General features: G+C 51.8%; 1 protein-coding gene across 3 annotated transcripts in view; it reads right to left on the minus strand.

Moving 5' to 3' along the window:
* Positions 1–20,480, minus strand: part of sh3d21 (SH3 domain containing 21) — a 161,714-nt gene that overhangs the window by 50,548 nt on the left and 90,686 nt on the right. For all 3 annotated transcript variants that reach the window (XM_072501976.1, XM_072501970.1, XM_072501962.1), the window contains one exon: positions 16,745–16,790. In XM_072501976.1, coding sequence (XP_072358077.1) covers positions 16,745–16,790 — 46 coding nt within the window. The remainder of the gene's footprint in view (positions 1–16,744; positions 16,791–20,480) is intronic.

Consider the following 20,480-nt stretch of genomic DNA (forward strand, 5'->3'; position numbering starts at 1 on the left):
AGGCTGCAGAGGAGATTCACCAGGGTGCTGCCTGGGCTGGAGCTTTTAAGCTATGAAAAGAGGCTGGTTAGGCTGGGGTGTTTTTCTAGAGCAGAGAATGCTGAGGGGGAACCTGATCAAAGTGTGAAAAATTATGAGGGATATAGATGTCGCGTTGGGTGTTCTGGTTCAAACAAGCCAACAATGCTGGAAGTGGTGTAACGCTATTTTATTAACTGTTCAACTATGCTAACATACTGTAAACGTGGGTATGAGCAATACCAGCTTAACTGTGGACCCTTTCCTATCGCTAGCTATGGTGAGGCACTCAGCACATGGTGAATGTCTGTGTTGCAGGCTGTGAGCTCTGTGCTCTGAGCTGGCTGCTGCTAGAATGAGTGGGAACTCTCCTGTCCCCTGTCTTTAGAGTGCTTGTGCTCTCACTGATGATTGGCTGTGGTGTTATGTAGAAGAAGAAGAAGAAGAAATCGCTTATTGTCACAAGTAGGCTTCAAATGAAGTTACTGTGAAAAGCCCATAGCCGCCACATTCCGGCACCTGTTCGGGGAGGCTGGTATGGGAATTGAACCGTGCTACTGGCCTGCCTTGGTCTGCTTTCAAAGCCAGCGATTTAGCCCTGTGCTAAACCAGCCCATGTCCATCAGTGTGTGTATGTGATTGCACCATAATGTACTGATGTATATTATGACATCCCCCTTTTTTAAAAAGAACATGTGCCTATGTCAGAATAAATAACGTGTAATGAGTGTATCTGACCATGTGTGTGCAGTATTTACATAACTATGTACATGAGGCTAGTCTGATACACGGGAAGGTGCCTGGTGCAGAGAAAAGAAAAACAAGGTGTTATACCAACAACAAAACTAATAACGAATGCTATAAACAAACTAGTGAAATGCTGACACAGGATGAAAGAACAAAGCATTGAGTCCAACATTGTAAGGCTCATAAATCAAGTCTCTGAGGTGGGTGACGAATTCTGGTTGACCGCCTCAAGGGTGGGTCAGGAGCCACCGGCTGAGGATCGGACCAGGCCACGGCCAAGTGAGGAGGATGCAGAGTATCCGGAAGCTCTATAAAGTCCAGGTCGGGGACAGCAGGAGGGTGTGGCACCGGTGGAGGACCGCGTAGCAAGCGTGGAACCAGACAAAGGGTATGCCGAATGCGGCGGCGAATGGAGCCATCAGGCAGACGAACCAGGAATGAGCGGGGAGCCACCAGCCAAAGAACCACAGAAGTTGCAGACCAGCCACCCTCCGGAAGATGGATTCGGACGTTGTCACCTGGCGCCAGAGCAGGAAGATCAGTCGTTCGAGCGTCATGCGCCGCCTTGTGCTGCGCGCGAGACTATTGCATCCGCTGAAGGACCGGAGCATAGTCGAGGTCTGGGACGTGAAAGGACAGTACAGTGGTCCTGAGGATGCGACCCATCAGCAACTGGGCTGGTGAAGGCCCGTGGACAGTGGAGCCGAGCGAAAGGCCAGCAAGGCGAGGCAGAAGTCGGATCCTGCATCAGCAGCCTTACAGAGGAGCCTCTTTACAATGTGGATGCCCTTTTCTGCTTTGCCATTTGTCTGGGGGTGCAGGGGACTGGACGTCACGTGTACAATGTTGTACCTGCTGGCAAAGTTAGACCATTCCTGGCTCGCGAAGCAGGGGCCATTGTCTGACATCACAGTAAGTGGAATGCCGTGACGAGCAACGATCTCTTTGCAGGCATGGATAACAGCCGATGACGTGATGTTGTGCAGGCGTACAACCTCGGGATAGCTGGAAAAATAATCAACTATGAGAACATAGTCCCTGCCGAGCGCATGGATCAGGTCCACACCTACCTTAGACCAAGGGGACGTGACCAACTCATGGGGCTGAAGGGTCTCCCGTGGTTGGGCCGGCTGGAACCGCTGACAGGTGGGGCAATTGAGCACAGTGTTGGCAATGTCCTTATTTATGCCAGGCCAGTAGACAGCCTCTCAGGCCCTCCGTCGGCACTTCTCTACGCCGAGATGGCCCTCGTGCAGCTGCTCTAAAACCAGGTGATGCATGCTGTGCGGGATCACGATGCGGTCCAGCTTCAGGAGGACGCCATCAACGACTGCCAGATCGTCTTGAATATTATAGAACTGCGGCCATTGTCCCTTGAGCCATCCGTCAGTCATGTGTCATGTGGGGTCAGCTGCAGTCTCACAGCGAATGTGGGTTAGGCGTTCATCCGTGGCCGGCAGATTGGCGGCCGTGAAGGCAATATGGGCGTCGACTAGGCAAACAAACCCCTCTGGGTCGGACGGACTGGTGACTGCCCTGGACAGAGCGTCGGCTATGATCAGGTCCTTAGCCGGTGTGTACACGAGCTGGAAATCTTATCTCCGGAGTTTGAGCAGAATGCGTTGTAGGCGAGGGGTCACGTCATTGAGGTCTTTTTGGATGATGCCGACCAGCGGGTGAACTGGGGAAGGCCATACACGTAGTCATGGAACTTGTCGACACCGGTCAACAGGCCTAGGCACTCCTTCTCGATTTGCGCATAGCGCTGCTCTGTGGGAGTCATGGCCCGTGACGCATAGGCAACAGGGGCCCATGACGAGGCGTCATCTCGTTGCAGGGGGACCGCCCCTATGCCAGATTGGCTAGCGTCCGTTGATATTTTCGTCTCCCTTGCAGGATCGAAAAACGCCAATACCGGGGCGGTGGTCAGCTTGACCTTGAGCTCCTCCCATTCACGCTGTTGGGAGGGAAGCCACTGGAAGTCCGTCGTCTTCCTATCTAGGTTGCGGAGAGCCGTGGTGTGGGAAGCAAGGTTAGGGATGTACTTTCCGAGGAAGTTGACCATTCCTAAGAACCGAAGCACCGCATTCTTATCCGCCGGCTTCTGCATGGCCGTGATGGCTGCCACCTTGTCCGCATCCGGCCGCACACCCAACCGGGAGATGTGGTCTCCTAAAAACTTGAGTTCGGTCTGGCCGAAAGAACATTTGGCTCTGTTGAGGCGCAGGCCTTGGTCCCGTATTCGCTTAAAACGTGTTGGAGGCGACTGATATGCTCCTGCTGGGTGGTGGACCAGATGATGATGTCGTCCACATAGACGCACACACCCTCGATGCCCTCCATCATCTGCTCCATGATGCGGTGGAACACTTCAGATGCTGATATGATTCCAAATGGCATTCTATTGTAGCAGTACCTGCCAAATGGGGTGTTGAAAGTACACAGCTTTCTGCTGGACTTGTCCAATTGAATCTGCCAGAAGCCCTTTGATGCATCCAGCTTGGTGAATATGTTGGCTCGAGCCTTCTCGCACGTGATCTCCTCACGCTTGGGGATAGGGTAATGCTCCCGCATGATGTTACGATTTAAATCCTTCCGGTCGATACAGATCCGGAGCTCGCCGGAAGGCTTCTTAACGCACACCATGCAACTGACCCAGTCGGTTGGTTCCGTCACTCTGGAAAGCACTCGTTGGTCCTGGAGGTCCTGCAGCTGCTCCTTGAGGCGGTCCTCGAGGGGTGCTGGGACTCTGCGAGGTGCATGAACCACAGGCGTGGCGTCCTGTTTGAGCAGGATTTTGTATGTGTAGGGAAGTGTGCCCATGCCTTCGAAGACATCTCGGTGTTGAGTGATGATGGCACTTAGTTGCGCCCTGAAGTCCGCAACCTTCAGGGCGCAACTAAGTCAGATGTGACCTCGATGGAGAGAGGGAATGTACGCGTTGCACGAGGTTGAGGAGCTTGCACAGCTGTGCCCCTAGCAGGGAGTCCTTTGAGGAGCCCACGATCTTGAAGGGTAGGGTGACTTTTCACGAGTTGTGCGTCACCTCGAGTTGGCATGACCCGGTGGCGGGGTGACGTTACCATTATAGTCGACCAGTTGGCAATTGGATGGAAGAATTGTTGGTTTGACCCCCAGGGTTTGAAATGCTGACCATGCGAGGAGATTGGCGAAAGCACCAGTGTCCAGACGGAATCTGATCTGGGATTGGTTGACCGTCAGGGTGGCACACCACTCGTCATCCGGAACAATGCTCTGCACCAACAGCGGCTGGTGCTTTCGATTCAGCGACAGCCTGTTCTTGGGTATGACAGCGACTCAAAAAGGCTCCCTGTCCTCGGTGTCACTGGTCTGCATGAAGTCAGGATCGGACTCGGTGAAGGTGGGTTGGATTGCCCGAACATTCCTGCAAGGCTGGTTAAATTGTTGCGAGTTGGCAGGCTGGGCTGCTCAACAGCAGGCAGTATAGTGACCAAGCCTGCCACAGCGTAGATACTGTCGCGATTTTGCAGGGCATTGCCGCTTTAAGTGGGCGGAGCCACAGTTGCAGCACGTCATGCCGTCAGTGCGTTCATTGTGCCACCGCACATGCGTGGTATGGTCTTGCATGGTGCAGGCGCATCGTGTTCCTCCACGTCACCGTCCCATCGTTTGGCGCGTACAAGCGCGGGAGGCCTTGGAAAGCGCGCAAAATGGCCGCCATCTGGGAGGTGTTGGATGGTTTGGGACCATTCCGCCTCATGGAGCCCTTGCCACGCCGTTTCAGCTGCCTGTATGTAGGAGTACCGGCTGGTAGCATTCTCATGCAGGACACAGGTCTCGATGGCAGTCGCTAGGGTTAGTTGCTTAACTTTAAGGAGCTGCTGACGCAGGGTGTCCGACATGACCCCAAAAACAATCTGGTCGCGTATCATGGAGTCAGCGGTGGGCCCGTAGCCGCAGGATTGCGCGAGGATGCGGAGGTGTGTTAAATAGGATTGGAAAGGCTCGTCCTTACCCTGCAAGCGCTGCTGGAACAGGTACCTTTCAAAGCGTTCGTTGACTTCAACACTGAAGTGTGTGTCGAATTTGAGGAGCACCGTCTTGTACTTGGTCTTGTCCTGGTACCATGTCATGTTGGGTGTTCTGGTTCACAAACAAGCCAACAATGCTGGAAGTGGTGTAACGCTATTTTATTAACTGTTCAACTATGCAAACATACTGTAAACGTGGGTATGAGCAATACCAGCTTAACTGTGGACCCTATCCTGTCACTCGCTATGGTGAGGCACTCAGCACATGGTGAATGTCTGTGATGCAGGCTGTGAGCTCTGTGCTCTGAGCTGGCTGCTGCTAGAATGAGCGGGAACTCTCCTGTCCCCGGTCTTTATAGTGCGTGTGCTCTCACTGGTGATTGGCTGCGGTGTTGTGTATGCTGATTGTTCCTACTGCATGTCCATCAGTGTGTGTATGTGATTGCACTATAATGTACTGATGTATATTATGACAATAGATAGGGTAGATAGGAAGAACTCTTTCTCCCCTCAGTAGAATTATCAATAACCAAGGGGGTGTAGATTTAAGATAACAAGGAGATGATTTGAAATGAAATAAAAATGCTTATTGTCACAAGTAGACTTCAAATGAAGTTACTGTGAAAAGCCCCTAGTCGCCACATTCCGGCGCCTGTTCAGGGAGGCTGGTATGGGAATTGAACCCGTGCTGCTGGCCTGCCTTGGTCTGCTTTCAAAGCCAGCGATTTAGCCCTGTGCTAAACAGCCCCATTTTTAGAGCCCCCACAATCCCCATGATTTAGAGGGGATTTGAGGAAATCTGAGGATTTTCACCCAGGAGGTGATGGGAATCTGCCTGAAAAGGTGCTAGAGGCAAGAACCCTCACATCCTTTAAGAAGCATTTAGATGAGCATACAAGGCTACAGACCAAGTTCTGGAAAACAGGATTTGAATAGATAGGTGCTTGATGGTCAGTGCAGACATGATGGGCCGAAAGGCCTCTCTCTGTGCTGTAAAACTCTATGAGCCTGCATGTGTTTTTTGTTGAATGTGTCTTTCACTGTATATCACCATCCTTTGAAACATTTCAGAGTGACCGATGCACAGTGCACCAAGGTGCCGGCTCCCATTGTGGGTGCTGACCTGAGTGGCATCATACAACACAGGGAGGAAGCAGCTGAATGGAGATTGCAGCAAGAGAAATATTGAGAAATTTTGTTCCACAGGCTGCCCAGTGGCACAGTGTCTTAAGCATCTACATAATCCTTTGTACTATGGGATAAGTCAGTCATAGACACACAGGATAGGATCCATGAATTCCAGTTGATTACTGTAAGGTGATTGCAAGAGGCAAATTATAGGAGGGAGCCAACAATGGACCTGAGAATCGGCTATGTGCAGGCCTCTGAATTATGGAAAAGTGCGCTTGGGGGGCCTTTATCGGCTTATTAGATAGCACGGGGTACAGCGGTATATAAGCAAAGTAAGTTTGGTGTTATGGACATAAAGTATGGTGGGACAAGGGGAAGGTATTGTGGTATAGACAGAGAGTACAGAGGGCAGTCGGGCATACAGAGGCATAGTGGGGTAAATGGAGCCTGAGGTGAGTTAAAGGGAGGGTACGGTGGTTGTGGTGGTATGTATTAAGGGTAATACGGTACACCATGAATGCCGAGGAGCCATTGGAGGACAGATGCTGGATCCCGATTGGATCCGCCGCCTACTGGGCTCCACCCAGATAGGCGGGGTATAAGAACCTGGGTTTAATCCCCGCAGTTGCATTCTGTGACTGAGCTGCTGGGGGAACGAGTCTGAACAAGTCTGCTCAATAAAGCCTCGATTGAAGTTCTCTACGTCTCGCCTCGTGTGTGATCGATGGTGCTACAATTTATTGAGCAGAAGTGCCTGCGAATCGGCCCCCAAGCAGCTAACGCAACATTGGCGTTTAAGCACTGTCTGGCGTGCTTTGAGGGATACCTCCGAACAGCCCTCGGCAGACCAACAGAAGACCAGAAGATGCAGGTCCTGCATTCCAGGGTGAGTCCCGAAATCTACTCACTCATCGAGGACGCGGAAGAATTCCCAGAGGCGATCAACTTGCTGAAGGAGATCTACATTAAGCCCGTCAACCAGGTCTACGCACGCTACCAGCTCGCGACGAGACGACAAATCCCCGGGGAATCATTAGACGATTTCTTCAATGCTCTAACGATCCTGGGACGAAACTGCAACTGCTCAGCGGTTTCGGCGAACGAACACACGGACCTCCTGATCAGAGACGCTTACGTAGCAGGTTTGGGATCGCCGCAAATTCGCCTGAGACTTTTAGAGAAAGACTCACTTGGACTCATAGAGGTACGGGCCCTTGCAGTCTCCCTCAACGTCGCCTCCCAAAACGCCCGCGCCTATGCCCCCGACCGCGCTGAAGCCCCTTGGGCTCCGTGGACCCCCACCGCAACCGACCCCCTGGCAACCCCCACCCCGCCGCAAGTGTGTGCAGCCAGAATCCCAGAGCACCCGGGGGGGGCCCCGCTGCTACTTTTGCGGGCAGCCAAAACACTCCCCCCCAACATAAATCACCTCTCCCTCACGCCTGCCGGTGCACCCCACAGCCACTCCCTTCCCAGGGGGATCGGTCCTCCTCCCAGGCCCGGCCAGGAGTAAGGAAACAGAGAGGGACAGCGCGATGCTCCCAGAGTCGACCGGACCCGAGCCAGCACCAACACCACCACCCGGGCTGAGACGATCGGAAAGGGCGACCAGAGCACCATCTCGACTCATCGAGTCGACTTAAGATGTATATAATTCAGTGGCCCAGTAAAGCGGCATTGTTGTAAATAGTTAACGCTGCTAATCGGGTAAAATGTGAATAATTCAGTGGCCCAGTAAAAGCGGCATGATTGTATATAGTTCAATGGTTAAGGCACCGACCCTGTGAACCCCTACCACCATACAACCCACCACCCCGCCGGGTTCTTTTTAACAAGGGGAGAATGTGGTGGTATGTATTAGGGGTAATACGGTACACCAGGAATGCCGAGGAGCTATTGGAGGACAGATGCTGGATCCCGATTGGATCTGCCGCCTACTGAGCTCCACCCAGATAGGCGGGGTATAAGAACCTGGGTTAATCCCCGCAGCTGCATTCTGTGACTGAGCTGCTGGGGGAACGAGTCTGAACAAGTCTGCTCAATAAAGCCTCGATTGAAGTTCTTTACGCCTCGCCTCGTGTGTGATCGATGGTGCTACAGTGGTGTAGATAGGGGGTACAATGGCAGTGAGAGGGTACAGTGAGGTAGACAGAGGGTGCGTGGGGTAGAGAGAGGGTACAATGGAGTAGCGAGAGGGTACAGTGGGGTAGACAGAGGATGCCGTGGGATAGAGACAGGGTACGGTGAGGTAGGCAGAGGGGATGATGGGGTAGAGGGAGAGATGGTGGTGTAGGAAGGGGGTACTGTGGGCTAGAAAGAGGGAAGATGGGGTAGACAGAGTACGGTTGTGTCGGCAGAGGCTACAGTGGGGTAGACAGAGGGTAGAGTGGTGTAGACAGAGGGACGGTCGTGTAGACAGAGGGTACAGTGGGGAAGACAGATGGTATGGTGGGGTAGACACAGCGTACAGTTGTGTAGACAGAGTGTACGGTGGTGTAGGCAAAGAGTATGGTCGTGTAGACAGAGGGTAACAATGGGGTAGACAGAGGGTACAGTGGGGTAGACAGAGGGTACAGTAGGATAGACAGATGGAACAGTGGGGTAGACAGAGGGTATGGTAGGTTAGCCAGAGAATGCAGGAGTAATCGGAGGATAAGAGGGATAGACAGAGGGTAGTGGGGTAGACAGAGTGTACAGTGGGGTAGACAGAGGGTACGGTTGTGTAGATAGAGGGTACGGTGAGGTAGACAGACTGTGCAGCCGTGTACACAGAGGCTACAGTGGGGTAGAGACAGGATATGATGGGGTAGAGGGAGAGATGGTGGTGTAGGCAGAGGGTACTGTGGGGTAGAAAGCGGACGATGGGGTAGACAGAGAGTACGGTCGTGTAGGCAGAGGGTATAGTGGGATAGACAGAGTGTGTAGTCGTGCACACAGAGGGTGCAGTGGGGTAGACGGTGTGTACAGTTGTGTAGAGACAGGGTACAGTGAATCATAGAATTTACAGTGCAGAAGGAGGCCATTCAGTCCATCGAGTCTGCACCGGCCCTTGGAAAGAGCACCCTACCCTATTCCTGTAACCCAGTAACCCCATCTAACCTTTTGGACACTAAGGGGCAATTTAGCATGGCCAACCTGCCTAACCTGCACATCTTTGGACTGTGGGAGGAAACCGGAGCACCCGGAGGAAACCCATATAGACACGGGGAGAAAGTGCAAACTCCACACAGTCACCTGAGGTCAGAATTGATCCCGGGTCCCTGGAGCTGTGAGGCAGCAGTGCTAACCACTGATACACCGTGCAGCCAGTGGGGTAGATAGAGGGTGCAGTAATGTAGACGGATGGTACGGTGGGATAGGCAGAGGGTTCAGTGGGGTAGACAGAGGGTGCAGTGGGGTAGACAGAGGGTATGGTAGGGTAGACAGAGAGTACAGTGGGGGTAGACAGAGGGTACAGTGGGGGTAGACAGAGGGTACAATGGGGGTAGACAGAGGGTATAGTGGTGTGGACAGTGGGTACAGTGGTGTGGACAGAGGGTATAGTGGTGTAGACAGAGGGTACAGTGGTGTAGACAGAGGATATAGTGGTGTGGACAGTGGGTACAGTGGTGTGGACAGAGGGTACAGTGGTGTAGACAGAGGGTATAGTGGTGTAGACAGAGGGTACAGTGGTGTAGACAGAGGGTATAGTGGTGTAGACAGAGGGTACAGTGGTGTAGACAGAGGTTATAGTGGTGTAGACAGAGGGTACAGTGGTGTAGACAGAGGATATAGTGGTGTGGACAGTGGGTACAGTGGTGTGGACAGAGGGTACAGTGGTGTAGACAGAGGGTATAGTGGTGTAGACAGAGGGTACAGTGGTGTGGACAGAGGATACAGTGGTGTAGACAGAGGGTATAGTGGGGTAGACAGAGGGTATAGTGGGGTAGACAGAGGGCACAGTGGTGTAGACAAAGGGTATGGTCTGTTAGACAGAGGGTATTGTGGGGTAGACAGAGGGTACGTGGTGCAGACAGAGAGACAATGGTGTAGTAGTGGGATGGTGGTGTAGTGTTTATGTTACTGGACCTATTGGGCGGCTAGGTGGCTCAGTGGTTAGCACTGCTGCCTCACAGCGCTGAGGTCTCATGTACAATCCCGGCTCTGGGTCACTGTTCGCGTGGAGCTTACATATTTTCCCCGTGTCTGCGTGGGTCTCACCCCCACAAACCAAAAAGATGTGCAGGGTAGGGGGATAGGCTAAATTCCACGCTAAATTGCCCCTTAATTGGAAAAAAAAGAATTGGGTAATTTAAATTAAATTTTAACAAATGTTACTGGATGGTTTATCTAAGGAACATGAATTAAAATCTTACCAGGGCAGCTGTTTCAAAGACTTTGCTTGTATTTCCTTGTAACAGCAGAAAGGGAGGACGATTTGGTCAAGGGTTTAAAAAAATGTGTGGCGGGTTTGACAAGGTGGTTGTGGAGACACCTCCTCTTAGTGGGGGGGGACCAGGAACAAAGGATCCAATCATAAAGTCAGAGCTGGGCCATTCAGGAGAGAAACCCGGAAGCACTCTTCACACGCATGGGTCGGGATTATACACCCCCTCCCACTGGCAGGATTTTCCCATCCCGTCGAAGGCTGCTGAGCGACTGGCCACGTTTTCCGACCCCGCCCCACGATGGGAGCTGTATGATTCTGCCCCTGCTAGTGGAGGTTTGGAACTCTTCCCCCACAAAGGCTGCCGTTGCTATAGGGACAATTTGGAGCATTCAACTGAGGCCGAGTTTGACAGATTTTGGTTGGACAAGGTCGGGAACCTGTGCTTCCAGAGCTGCAAGCTGCCAACGCCGTGCGTGCGGACCTTTTACTGTTTCTCCGCTATCTGTACTGTTTTACAGACTCACCCAGCTGCAAGCCCACCATATCAGACTGACGGCGGAACAAGATTTTTAGGCCCGGCGCTGCTAGATTGAATTAACAGCGAAATACTGCGGATGCTGGAAATCTGGACTCAAAACGTTAGCTCTGTTTCTCTCTCCACAGATGCTGCCAGAGCTGCTGGGTATTTTCTGTTCTTATTACTGCCGGATTGAAATTCCTTCAGTGTTGAAACAAGCAAAAGAAACCTTTGCCCCATTTTAATGCAGAAGCAAACATTGTTCCTGGAAGTGTAATTCAATCATTTTTCTGATGTTCATCTGTAGTTAGAATTTTTTTTAACCACTTAAGACTTTAAGGCCGACATACATTTCCTTCCACACATGCCATGTTTCAGGAGAGTGACATCTGTGTGAACCAGTGTGCATGTGCAGGCAGCCATTTTGGGTTCACAGGAGACTTTGGGCGCGATCTACCGGCTATTCACGCCGGCGGGATATTCCACTCCCACGCCGGCGCACGGGTTACCCCGTGCAGTCACTGGGAAATCCCGTTGACAACGGCAAGGTCAGTAAATATCACTGGCAGCCCCCGCTTGCGCCAAAAAACACGCAGCGGATTGGTTGGTAAATCCCGGCCACTGTGTTTTACTTATTATAAAATTATCCATTCGACCAGTGAAACGAAGCAAGTTGTCAATTTGGTTTAGAAATACTACGGGTGGGATTCTCCGAGCCTGCGCCAGGTCGATCGCGCCGCGTGGTCGCTGCGGCGCCAGTCAGGGGCCATTGAAAGCGGCCCCCGCGGCGATTCTCCACGCTCGACGGGCCGAGTGCCTGCCAAGTTCCTTGGCGGGACCTTGGCGTTCTGGTTGCGGAGGTGTCCTGGTGGGGGGGGTGGGGGGAGCCGACTCCGGGAGGGGGGGGGGAGGCCTCCACGGTGGCTAGGCCCACGATCGGGAGCAACGGATCGGCAGGCGCACTCATTCCGTGGGGGGGCCTATGTTCCTCTGGGCCCCTGTAGGGCTCCGCCATGTTGCCCGGGGGCCGGCGCGGAGACGGCCATGGCGCGTATGCGCGGACCCACGCCGGCTGTGTCGGGCCGGCTTTTGGCGCCAGAGCAGCGCACAGCACTCCAGCGTCGTGCTAGCCACCGAGGAAGGGGAGAATGACTGGGCCTGGAGGAGAATCCCGGCCCACATCTTTCTTTTGCATCTGATAATAGTTTATATTTTCAGCCACTTAAAAAAAAAAATGCTCTTCAGGTAAAAAGGATTCCTGACCCCTGGATAAGGGTATCGATTGATATGGAGGCACAATAATGGAGTGAAGCTATCAGCCTCGTCTTTATTGAATGATGGAATAGGCTCGAGGGTTCCCAATGTCACTATGCTTTCATTCCCGTCATCCTCTAGTTTTACCTAAAATATAATGAAGTGCCATCGGTGGGGAAAATTCCAGTTTCCCCACAATATGGTTGGCTTCCACCGGACATTGGCTGATCTGGTTTCCCAGCCCTTTCTTCCTGCATTCCCTCTGACCTGGCTGGAAGGGCAATTGAAATGCGCCGAATGAATTGGGACGGGAAGAGGGCGCCTCTATGAAAGGGTAGCGAGGTGTATGGGGTGACGTGGGTGTGAAGGGGGCAGGTGAATACCTCAGCGAATTTGGGTGCTGGTCATGGGAGGCTGAAGGTTTTCGTAACTTGGGAGCCATTGATTATCTATTTGAAATCTAAATGATGCTTGATGAGCGGGTGGAGTCTGCAGTGGAAGGCCTGGGGCAAGAAGTCAGAGCTATGGTGCAGGACGTCCAAGACATGAGGCAATCTATGCGATGAAATGCGGAGGCTCGGGTAGGGAGCCCAGTCACAGGCAACCATGTCCTGGGCCCACATGGACATTGCTGCGGCGCTCCAGAGCTTGGTCCATTCACAAAGGGTGATGGCCGAGGGCATCAAGAGCATTAGCCGTGCCCTGACTGACCTTGGCTAATCACAGAGGGACATGTCACAGGCACAGGTGGACATGACTCGGAAGCAGTAAGGGACATGACTGAGGCCATGAGGGACATGTCTCACTCACTGAGGGACATGTCCCAGTCTCAGTGTGCCATGATTGTGAGAATCGTGACCATGCCTCAGACGAGGGTGGGCCTCCAGGACTGGCAACGCTAGGTGACGGTGGAGCCTCCAGAGCTCACTCTGGCTTCACCTCATAGATTTCATAGAATTTACAGTGCAGAAGGAGGCCATTCGGCCCATCGAGTCTGCACCGGCTCTTGGAAAGAGCACCCTACCCAAGCTCACACCACCCTATCCCCATAACCCAGTAACCCCACTCAACCAACACTAAGGGCAATTTTGGACACTAAGGGCAATTTAGCATGGCCAATCCACCTAACCTGCACATCTTTGGACTGTGGGAGGAAACCGGAGCACCCGGAGGAAACCCACGCACACACGGGGAGAACGTGCAGACTCCGCACAGACAGTGATCCAGCCAGGAAACGAACCTGGGACCCTGGAGCTGTGAAGCAATTGCGCTAACCACTATGCTACCGTGCTGCCCCACCTCCATCCCATGGAGTAGTCCGCAGGCCAGCAAACACCCCGAGGGAGGAGGAAGTCGTAGGGACCATACCGGTGCCTCCCGCAGAGCTATACACAGAGCAGACCTCCTCCATTTCTAGTGTGCTGTCTGGGGTAACATGTACAAGGAGCAGTAGAGCATATAAGATAAGAAAGTCAGATAACACTTGAGTTGGCATGGGTGTATCACATATACACAGTTAGAGATTAGGGCACAACAATGTATGTATGCACCAATAAACACATTTACACCAATCATCTGACCTGCCTCTAATCTCTGTCTGAGGAATGTAAAGGATATGCAGGGTGGTGGGGGCGTGCGGGGTTGGAGGGTGGGGCCTCCATTACACATGTACATCCGGCATGGTGTCACCCTCAGAGAGAAGTGTCAGAGCACGGGGCCAGACGTGTGAGGTGAGCCTGCCTTGTATGGCAGCTAACCCAGTGAGTGAGGGTTTCCTCCCCCAACCCCTATCCAAGATATATGGACCCATGAGACAGATTGGCCGGCACGCATGCAGGGATCACCCCAGCTAGACAGTGAAATGTGATCCTAAAGGAAGGAGTCAGACTTTGTCAAATGATGAGGAGCAGCAGAGCTGACCTCACAGTGAGTCGTCCTCCTCCTCCGACCCGTGGACTAGACCCACTGGAGTCAAGGACCAAGGGAAAGGGGAGGGGTGAGCGGTTATGGGGAAGAGGGATTTATTTTGAAGTGGGGGGGGGAAGGGGGCTGGAGAGGTGGGACAGGGGAAGGGAAATTCTGTTATTGGGGGAGGGGGGGTGGAGAGGTGGGACAGGGCGACAGTGCTGTCAGTGGCCAGGCCTCCTATTGGTAAATCGGGTAGTGACGAGGTTGTCCCATGTGTGGCGGTCCTGGATCACACGTTGGGCAGCCCGCCATGCCAGCTCAGGCTCCACATCCAAATCCTCCTGTACACTTTACTCATCCTCCTCGTCAGGTGAGGCCTGCCATTCTTCCTCTTCCTCCAGCATGTCCCCCCTCTGCTACGCGATGTTGTGCTGGACACATCAGGCCAGCACAATGCTCGAGACCCTCCTGGGGCTATATTGGAGCGGTCCACACTGTACTCCTGTCCCCACCAGTGAGTGGCACCGGGCCTGTGATGTGGGGATCCTTTCTCCTCACCATCCGTCCCTGTTAACAGGGATACCGGTGGCTGCCGCTACCTGTGTCAGCAATAGGCTCTGTGCTCTCTATCCTGTTTCCACCAGTGGGGCCTGTGGGTCGCCTCACTGGGTGGGCTGTATGTTATTCCACCTGTAGGGTGGCACCTGTTTGAGTGATGGTGTGCCACCAATCGCCTCCATGCTTAGAGGCTTGTGTGTGGGCAGGTCCTACAGATGGGGGTGAGTGAGGGGTTTGCTGGGAGATTAGCTGCAGTGTGATGTGGGCCTGGGTGTAACACAGCGATTGTGACAGAGAGCTGATCATGTTTCCAGGCTGCGAGCAAGATGGATAGGAGTGTGAGTGCGGTGCACGGGCAGCGTTTGGGGACAGCTCATGGTCCTGAGGGGTGGGCTAGCTGATAGTGTCACTGATGAGGCTTCCACTCTGAGAGGGGCAGTGCGCCAGGGAGGGTGCCAAAGGCCAGGGTGCATGTGTCATTTGTTTGGGGTGAGCTCTGCTATTCCCCTGCTTCCTCTGAAGTGGGCCCATGCTTCTGAGGAAGACACTGAGCAATGCCTGCACTTGGTGGGCCACTGATTGAGCTTGTCCACGCCCATCCCGTTGATACTGCTGGGGTCTGCGATTTCAGAAGGGTGGTCTGGGTGGGTTCCCACATGACTAGAGGTTCTCTGAGCATGCACAGGTGGAATGAGCAGTCAGCAGAGTGAACGGCCAGGGGCCTGTAAGGAGCACCAGAGGGGTGCATTGACAACACACACTGCTGCAATAGCGGTCTGAGCCAGGCCACCCCGATCCTGAGGGGGGCAGCCTCTTTGCACAGACTTGGAATCAAGTCGTTCCCCACTACTCCCCCCCCCCCCCCCCGCCCCCCCTGCTCAGACAGCCAACCCCTCCCCCAACCTCCCAGCAACTTTTGAGAATTTTTGAGGGTTCTTACCTTCTCGTTCCCCCTCAGCAGCCATGGTGCGCAGGCCCCGCTTGTCAATACTTGCACCAACTTGTGCCGTGTGACTTCCACCTGAGGGGGTGGAGCATCGCAGAGGAATGGAGCATGTAGCATCCAACCCGCCGACGACATTTAAATCAGTGCAAATGACGGTTTTGCATGGGCCCACCGGCACGGGCCGCAAATATTGACTAAAGCAGCCAGCGGGTCTGGAGCAAGGCGTTTGAATCGGCGCAGGGCATATATGGTGCTCCGGGATTCTCCATTGGCGGTATCCTCCCCTTCACCGGCAGCGTACCCGCGGGTTTCCCGACAGCATGGGGTGGCCACAATAGGAAACCCCATTGGCCGGCTGCGGGAACGGAGAATCCTGCTGCCGGCGGCAGCGCGCCGTGCGGAAAAACGGGGCTGGCGGGACGGAGAATCCAGCCCCCAATTTTTGCATTATGAGCTGTTCTCCGTCCGATCACAATACTAGCTGCTAATAGCTCCGGGGCAGCACGGTAGCATTGTGAATAGCACAATTGCTTCACAGCTCCAGGGTCCCAGGTTCGATTCCCAGCTTGGGTCACTGTCTGTGCGGAGTCTGCACATCCTCCCCGTGTGTGCGTGGGTTTCCTCCGGGTGCTCCAGTTTCCTCCCACAGTTCAAAGATGTGCAGGTTAGGTGGATTGGCCATGATAAATTGCCCTTAGTGTCCAAAATTGCCCTTAGTGTTGGGTGGGGCTACTGGGTTATGGGGATAGGGTGGCGGTGTTGACCTTGGGTAGGGTGCTCTTTCCAAGAGCCGGTGCAGACTTGATGGGCTGAATGGCCTCCTTCTGCACTGTAAATTCTATGATAATGTAGGGAGGTAGAGAATCCAGCCCCAGATAATGGTATTGTAGACTTTAAATACAAACAAGTGGAAAATGTTGCAGTCCCCTCTCTCACCCCTCACATTCATGAGTACCCAAGTTCCTCCTGTACATTAAAATAGTGCTTTTCTGGGTTGTTTTGCTCCAGTGTGTGGATATCTGTGGATCTGTGAATGCATCACTCCTTCAATTCCCAGCACTGAGTCGCAGGAGTTGATACTGAGCGGACAGGTCAACCTGGTTAAACCCTTGTACATGAAGTAGTTTGGCTGGTGATGAATTGTTTATGAAGTTTTAACTCAAACACTGCCCACGCCACGAGTGACAGGTCAGCCTTGGCCAGTGTTTCTGATGAGTTTGTTCTGATGTAACTGGTTTGTCTCAGTTTAAACAGATGATCAGTAATAAGAAAGCTTTACTTACAGCCATCCACATCTGTTGTGACTCTTGGAGGAAGCCCCTTTTCCATCTGCAATTTAAAACACAGAGAGGTAAAATAAATAGTGGGATAAGAACCTCACATTAGGTTCCATCAAGTCATGTCCCTACTCCTGCACAGAACAATTACAATCTACCCTTCCAATAACGGCACTCACATGGTTAATTCCCTGTGCAAGTCCCATTCAACGACCTGAGCACAACTATCTAGGCTGACACTTCAGTGCAGTATTGAAGGAGTGCTGCACTGTCAAGCATACTTATCTTTTGGATGACATTAAACTGAGGCTCCATCTAGCATTGCCAACTGTGATTAAATGTATTCCTGTAAGTTTCATCACATGACTTGCCTCTACGCTCCAGCTTTTAGGCCGACAACACATCCATCCTCGTGATGCACTGCCTTCCAACTCCAACTGGAAAGCAGGAGGACTCATTACCCAGTTGGGTAATAATAATAATCTTTTATTGTTACCAGTATGAAGTTACTGTGAAAAGCCCCTAGTCGCCACATTCCGGCGCCTGTTCAGGTAAGCCGGGAATTGCACCCGCATTGCTGGCCTTGTTCTGCATTACAAACCAGCTGTCTAGCCCACTGAGCTAAACTGGCCCTATGGTGATGCTTGGCTCCCAGTCAAACAGCCTCTTTTCCCTCCATTTTCAACATTTTTATATCTGATAATGAGAAATAATTTTTAAAATGACAAAAAAATATATCTTTTCAATGCCCTGACGATATTTCTCCAGGTCTGCACACAACAGTGTCCTGGAGATTGATCGTCAATTCATGGAGACTCCAGGACAACCCTGGAGGGTTGGCAACCCTAGCTTCATCTGTAATCTCATGTAGACGCATAAATTCCCATAGCACCACTTTAAAGAAGAGAAGGCAAGTTATCCTGGTTAGTACTTATTTAACATTTATGCCTCATTCAACATCAGATCAACTGATTATTTAGTTATTCTCACGCTGTTAAAAGTACTTAATTAGCTATAAAGATCTTTGAGGCGTCCAATGGTCATGAAAGGTGATGTTCGTATGAGGACGTATGTACACTGTTTAGATGCCTACAAGAGTTGATCTCGCCTTACATATCCATCTTGGCTTGCTAATCTCCAGGCACAGCATCTGAACCCTCCCTCAATACACAAGTGCCGGATGTGTCATCAATAATTTTTTTTTACCCTGGTGGCACAGTGGTTAGCCTCACGGCACTGGGGACCCAGATTCAATCCCGTCCTCGGGTCACTGCCCATGTGGAGTTTGCACATTCTCCCTGTGTTTACGTGAGTCTCACGCCCACAACCCAAAGATGTACAGGGTAGTTGGAGTGGCCACGCTAAATGGCCCCTTAATCTGGAAAGAAAATTGGCTACTCTAAATTTATAAATAAATAAATAATAATTTCACTTTTTCTAGCTTTGAATTGGTGCCCGGTGTTTTAGATCCAACTACCCCCACACACACACACAATTGAAAGCGTGCGCCGTGAGTGTGGTTTGTGAATCTAAAGGATCAGTTATGAAAATCCAAGGTAGGCACAGAAGCTGGTGCTGGTGTGCATGGGGTGGCCCGGTCTGTCTATTAAAGCTGAGATTACAGAGGAAGGTGAAACTAAGCAAAACCATCACTGAAAAGGATGAATAGTTCAAACAGGGGCTGGTTTACCACACTGGGCTAAACCGCTGGCTTTTAAAGCAGACCAAGGCAGGCCAGCAGCTTGGTTCGATTCCCGTAACAGCCTCCCTGAACAGGTGTCGGAATGTGGCGACTAGGGGCTTTTCACAGTAACTTCAATTGAAGCCTACTTGTGACAATAAGCTATTTTCATTTTCATTTCATTTCCGCCCCCCACCACCCGCAGCTGCGACTCCAACTCCCGCCGGGTTGAACCTTACATGAACCACGCTGGTGGGAACTCAGCCGGTTGTCCACGGAGAATCGCCCTGGGGGCCTCTTGCAACGGGCCCCAACTGCGGCCGCGTCGACCGCGCGCATGCGACTGGCGGCGAATCTCCGGTCGCCGGAGAATCGCGGGACAGTGTCGCGGCTCCCACGCCCCATTCTCTACCTTCGCGCCGGGCGCGATTGCGGCGCGGGAGCTCGGAGAACCCGGCCCTGGTCTAGTCCAGCAGAGCAATAAGCACAGGATTTGTGTGAATTCTCAGTCCATTTTACAGCACGCCTGATCTTTCTTTCCACTGAAGTTCACAACTTGAGTGTTCAAGCTCTGTGTGGAGACTCATTCCCCTGTCTCAGTCACTTTTACTCGGTTTCAAATTAAAGATCTTGACAGGTAAATAACTGGCATGGTGATAAATCGGCTGCTGATTTGCTCAGTCTGTTACCAGCTGCTGGTGTAAACCTCCTTTGTATTCAAAAGTATGCGTAAATGAACTAATTTAGCATTATGTGTTTGTTCCTCTCGAGGAGTTAGATAAGCGGTTTTCCACTGTACCGATTATATTGGGCAAACATGGGTGAATGTGATTGGGGCTCTTTACCTGATGGCTGGTATGACCTTGTGGTGCGATCCATCCTTTCCAATTCTCTTCCTGCACCTAAGGCAGACTTTTCAGTGTTTCTACAACTAATAGCTCCTGGAACAGGTCACTAGTCTGATGCCAGGAACTTATAGTTTGAGGGGCGCCACTCCACACCAAGTGTAGCTGACCAGAAGTCTTTCCCACTCCTATCGTCAGCCAGTGGCATGTTTGGAAGGAGTTCCAGGTTGACACTCACCCTGTTTGGCCGCATTATGAACCTTCCTTGGTCATCAAGTCCTGGGGCGGGACTCGAACCTGGAGCTTCTGGCACAAAGGCAGGGACACTACCCACCGCACCACAAGACCGCCACAGTGCGATTAGTGCTCCACAAAATAATAAGTTAATCACAAAGAAACTAAATACGTCTGCATGCCATCTATCTAACTTTTACAGTCAGAGTTTAGTGCAAACTGTACTTAAGCCACTTAAAGGTGATTATGTGTACAAAATGTAATTGAACATTAATGAGCAGTTTCAATGAAAGTTATCGACCTGAAACATTAACTCTTTCTCTCTCACAGCTGCTGCCAGATCTGTTGAATGGTTCAGTTTTCCAACATCAGTGGTATTTCATCTTGGTTATTTACTTATGCCTGCTCTGTAACCAGGTGTGAACTGATGGTGAGCACAACAGCTTCTGTCTGAGTTAAACAGAACACTTGAAGACACCACACAGCAACTTTAAAATCCATAGCGGTTACGTGACTGCCTGTTTTTAACCCGGGTGTTTTCAGCGGTGGTAACTTTGCCATTATCCTATCCATTATCTGCTTTTTAAATTTGCTTAATGCTTTAATGTTTCAAAGAATGTGAGATGACTATCAAAGAATGGCGAGAGACTCAATGGAGGACAAATTCCAATGACTTCACGGCGCATTGCAGAACTCCTCCCTGGATATTAAGGCTAGAACAGACAATCCGGAGAATCGAAATTTGCCCATGAGAGTGATCTGAGACGCAATAATCTAGTGGAGGAAGGGTGGAAGAGATCTAAAAATGCAATGTTTGACTTGACAGAAACTATTGGGGTATTTGATTATTTCAGTCTGCACCGCTCATCTCAGCATGGTTGGCTCTTAATTGGTTGTGGCATTATGTGAAATGTTCAGAATGCAAAGGGGTAATGTAATATCATAATTAACCACTAGATGGAGCTAGATATAGAACTATATG

The sequence above is a fragment of the Scyliorhinus torazame genome, chromosome 1, assembly GCF_047496885.1.
Source record: "Scyliorhinus torazame isolate Kashiwa2021f chromosome 1, sScyTor2.1, whole genome shotgun sequence".
Classification (NCBI taxonomy): Eukaryota; Metazoa; Chordata; class Chondrichthyes; order Carcharhiniformes; family Scyliorhinidae; genus Scyliorhinus; species Scyliorhinus torazame.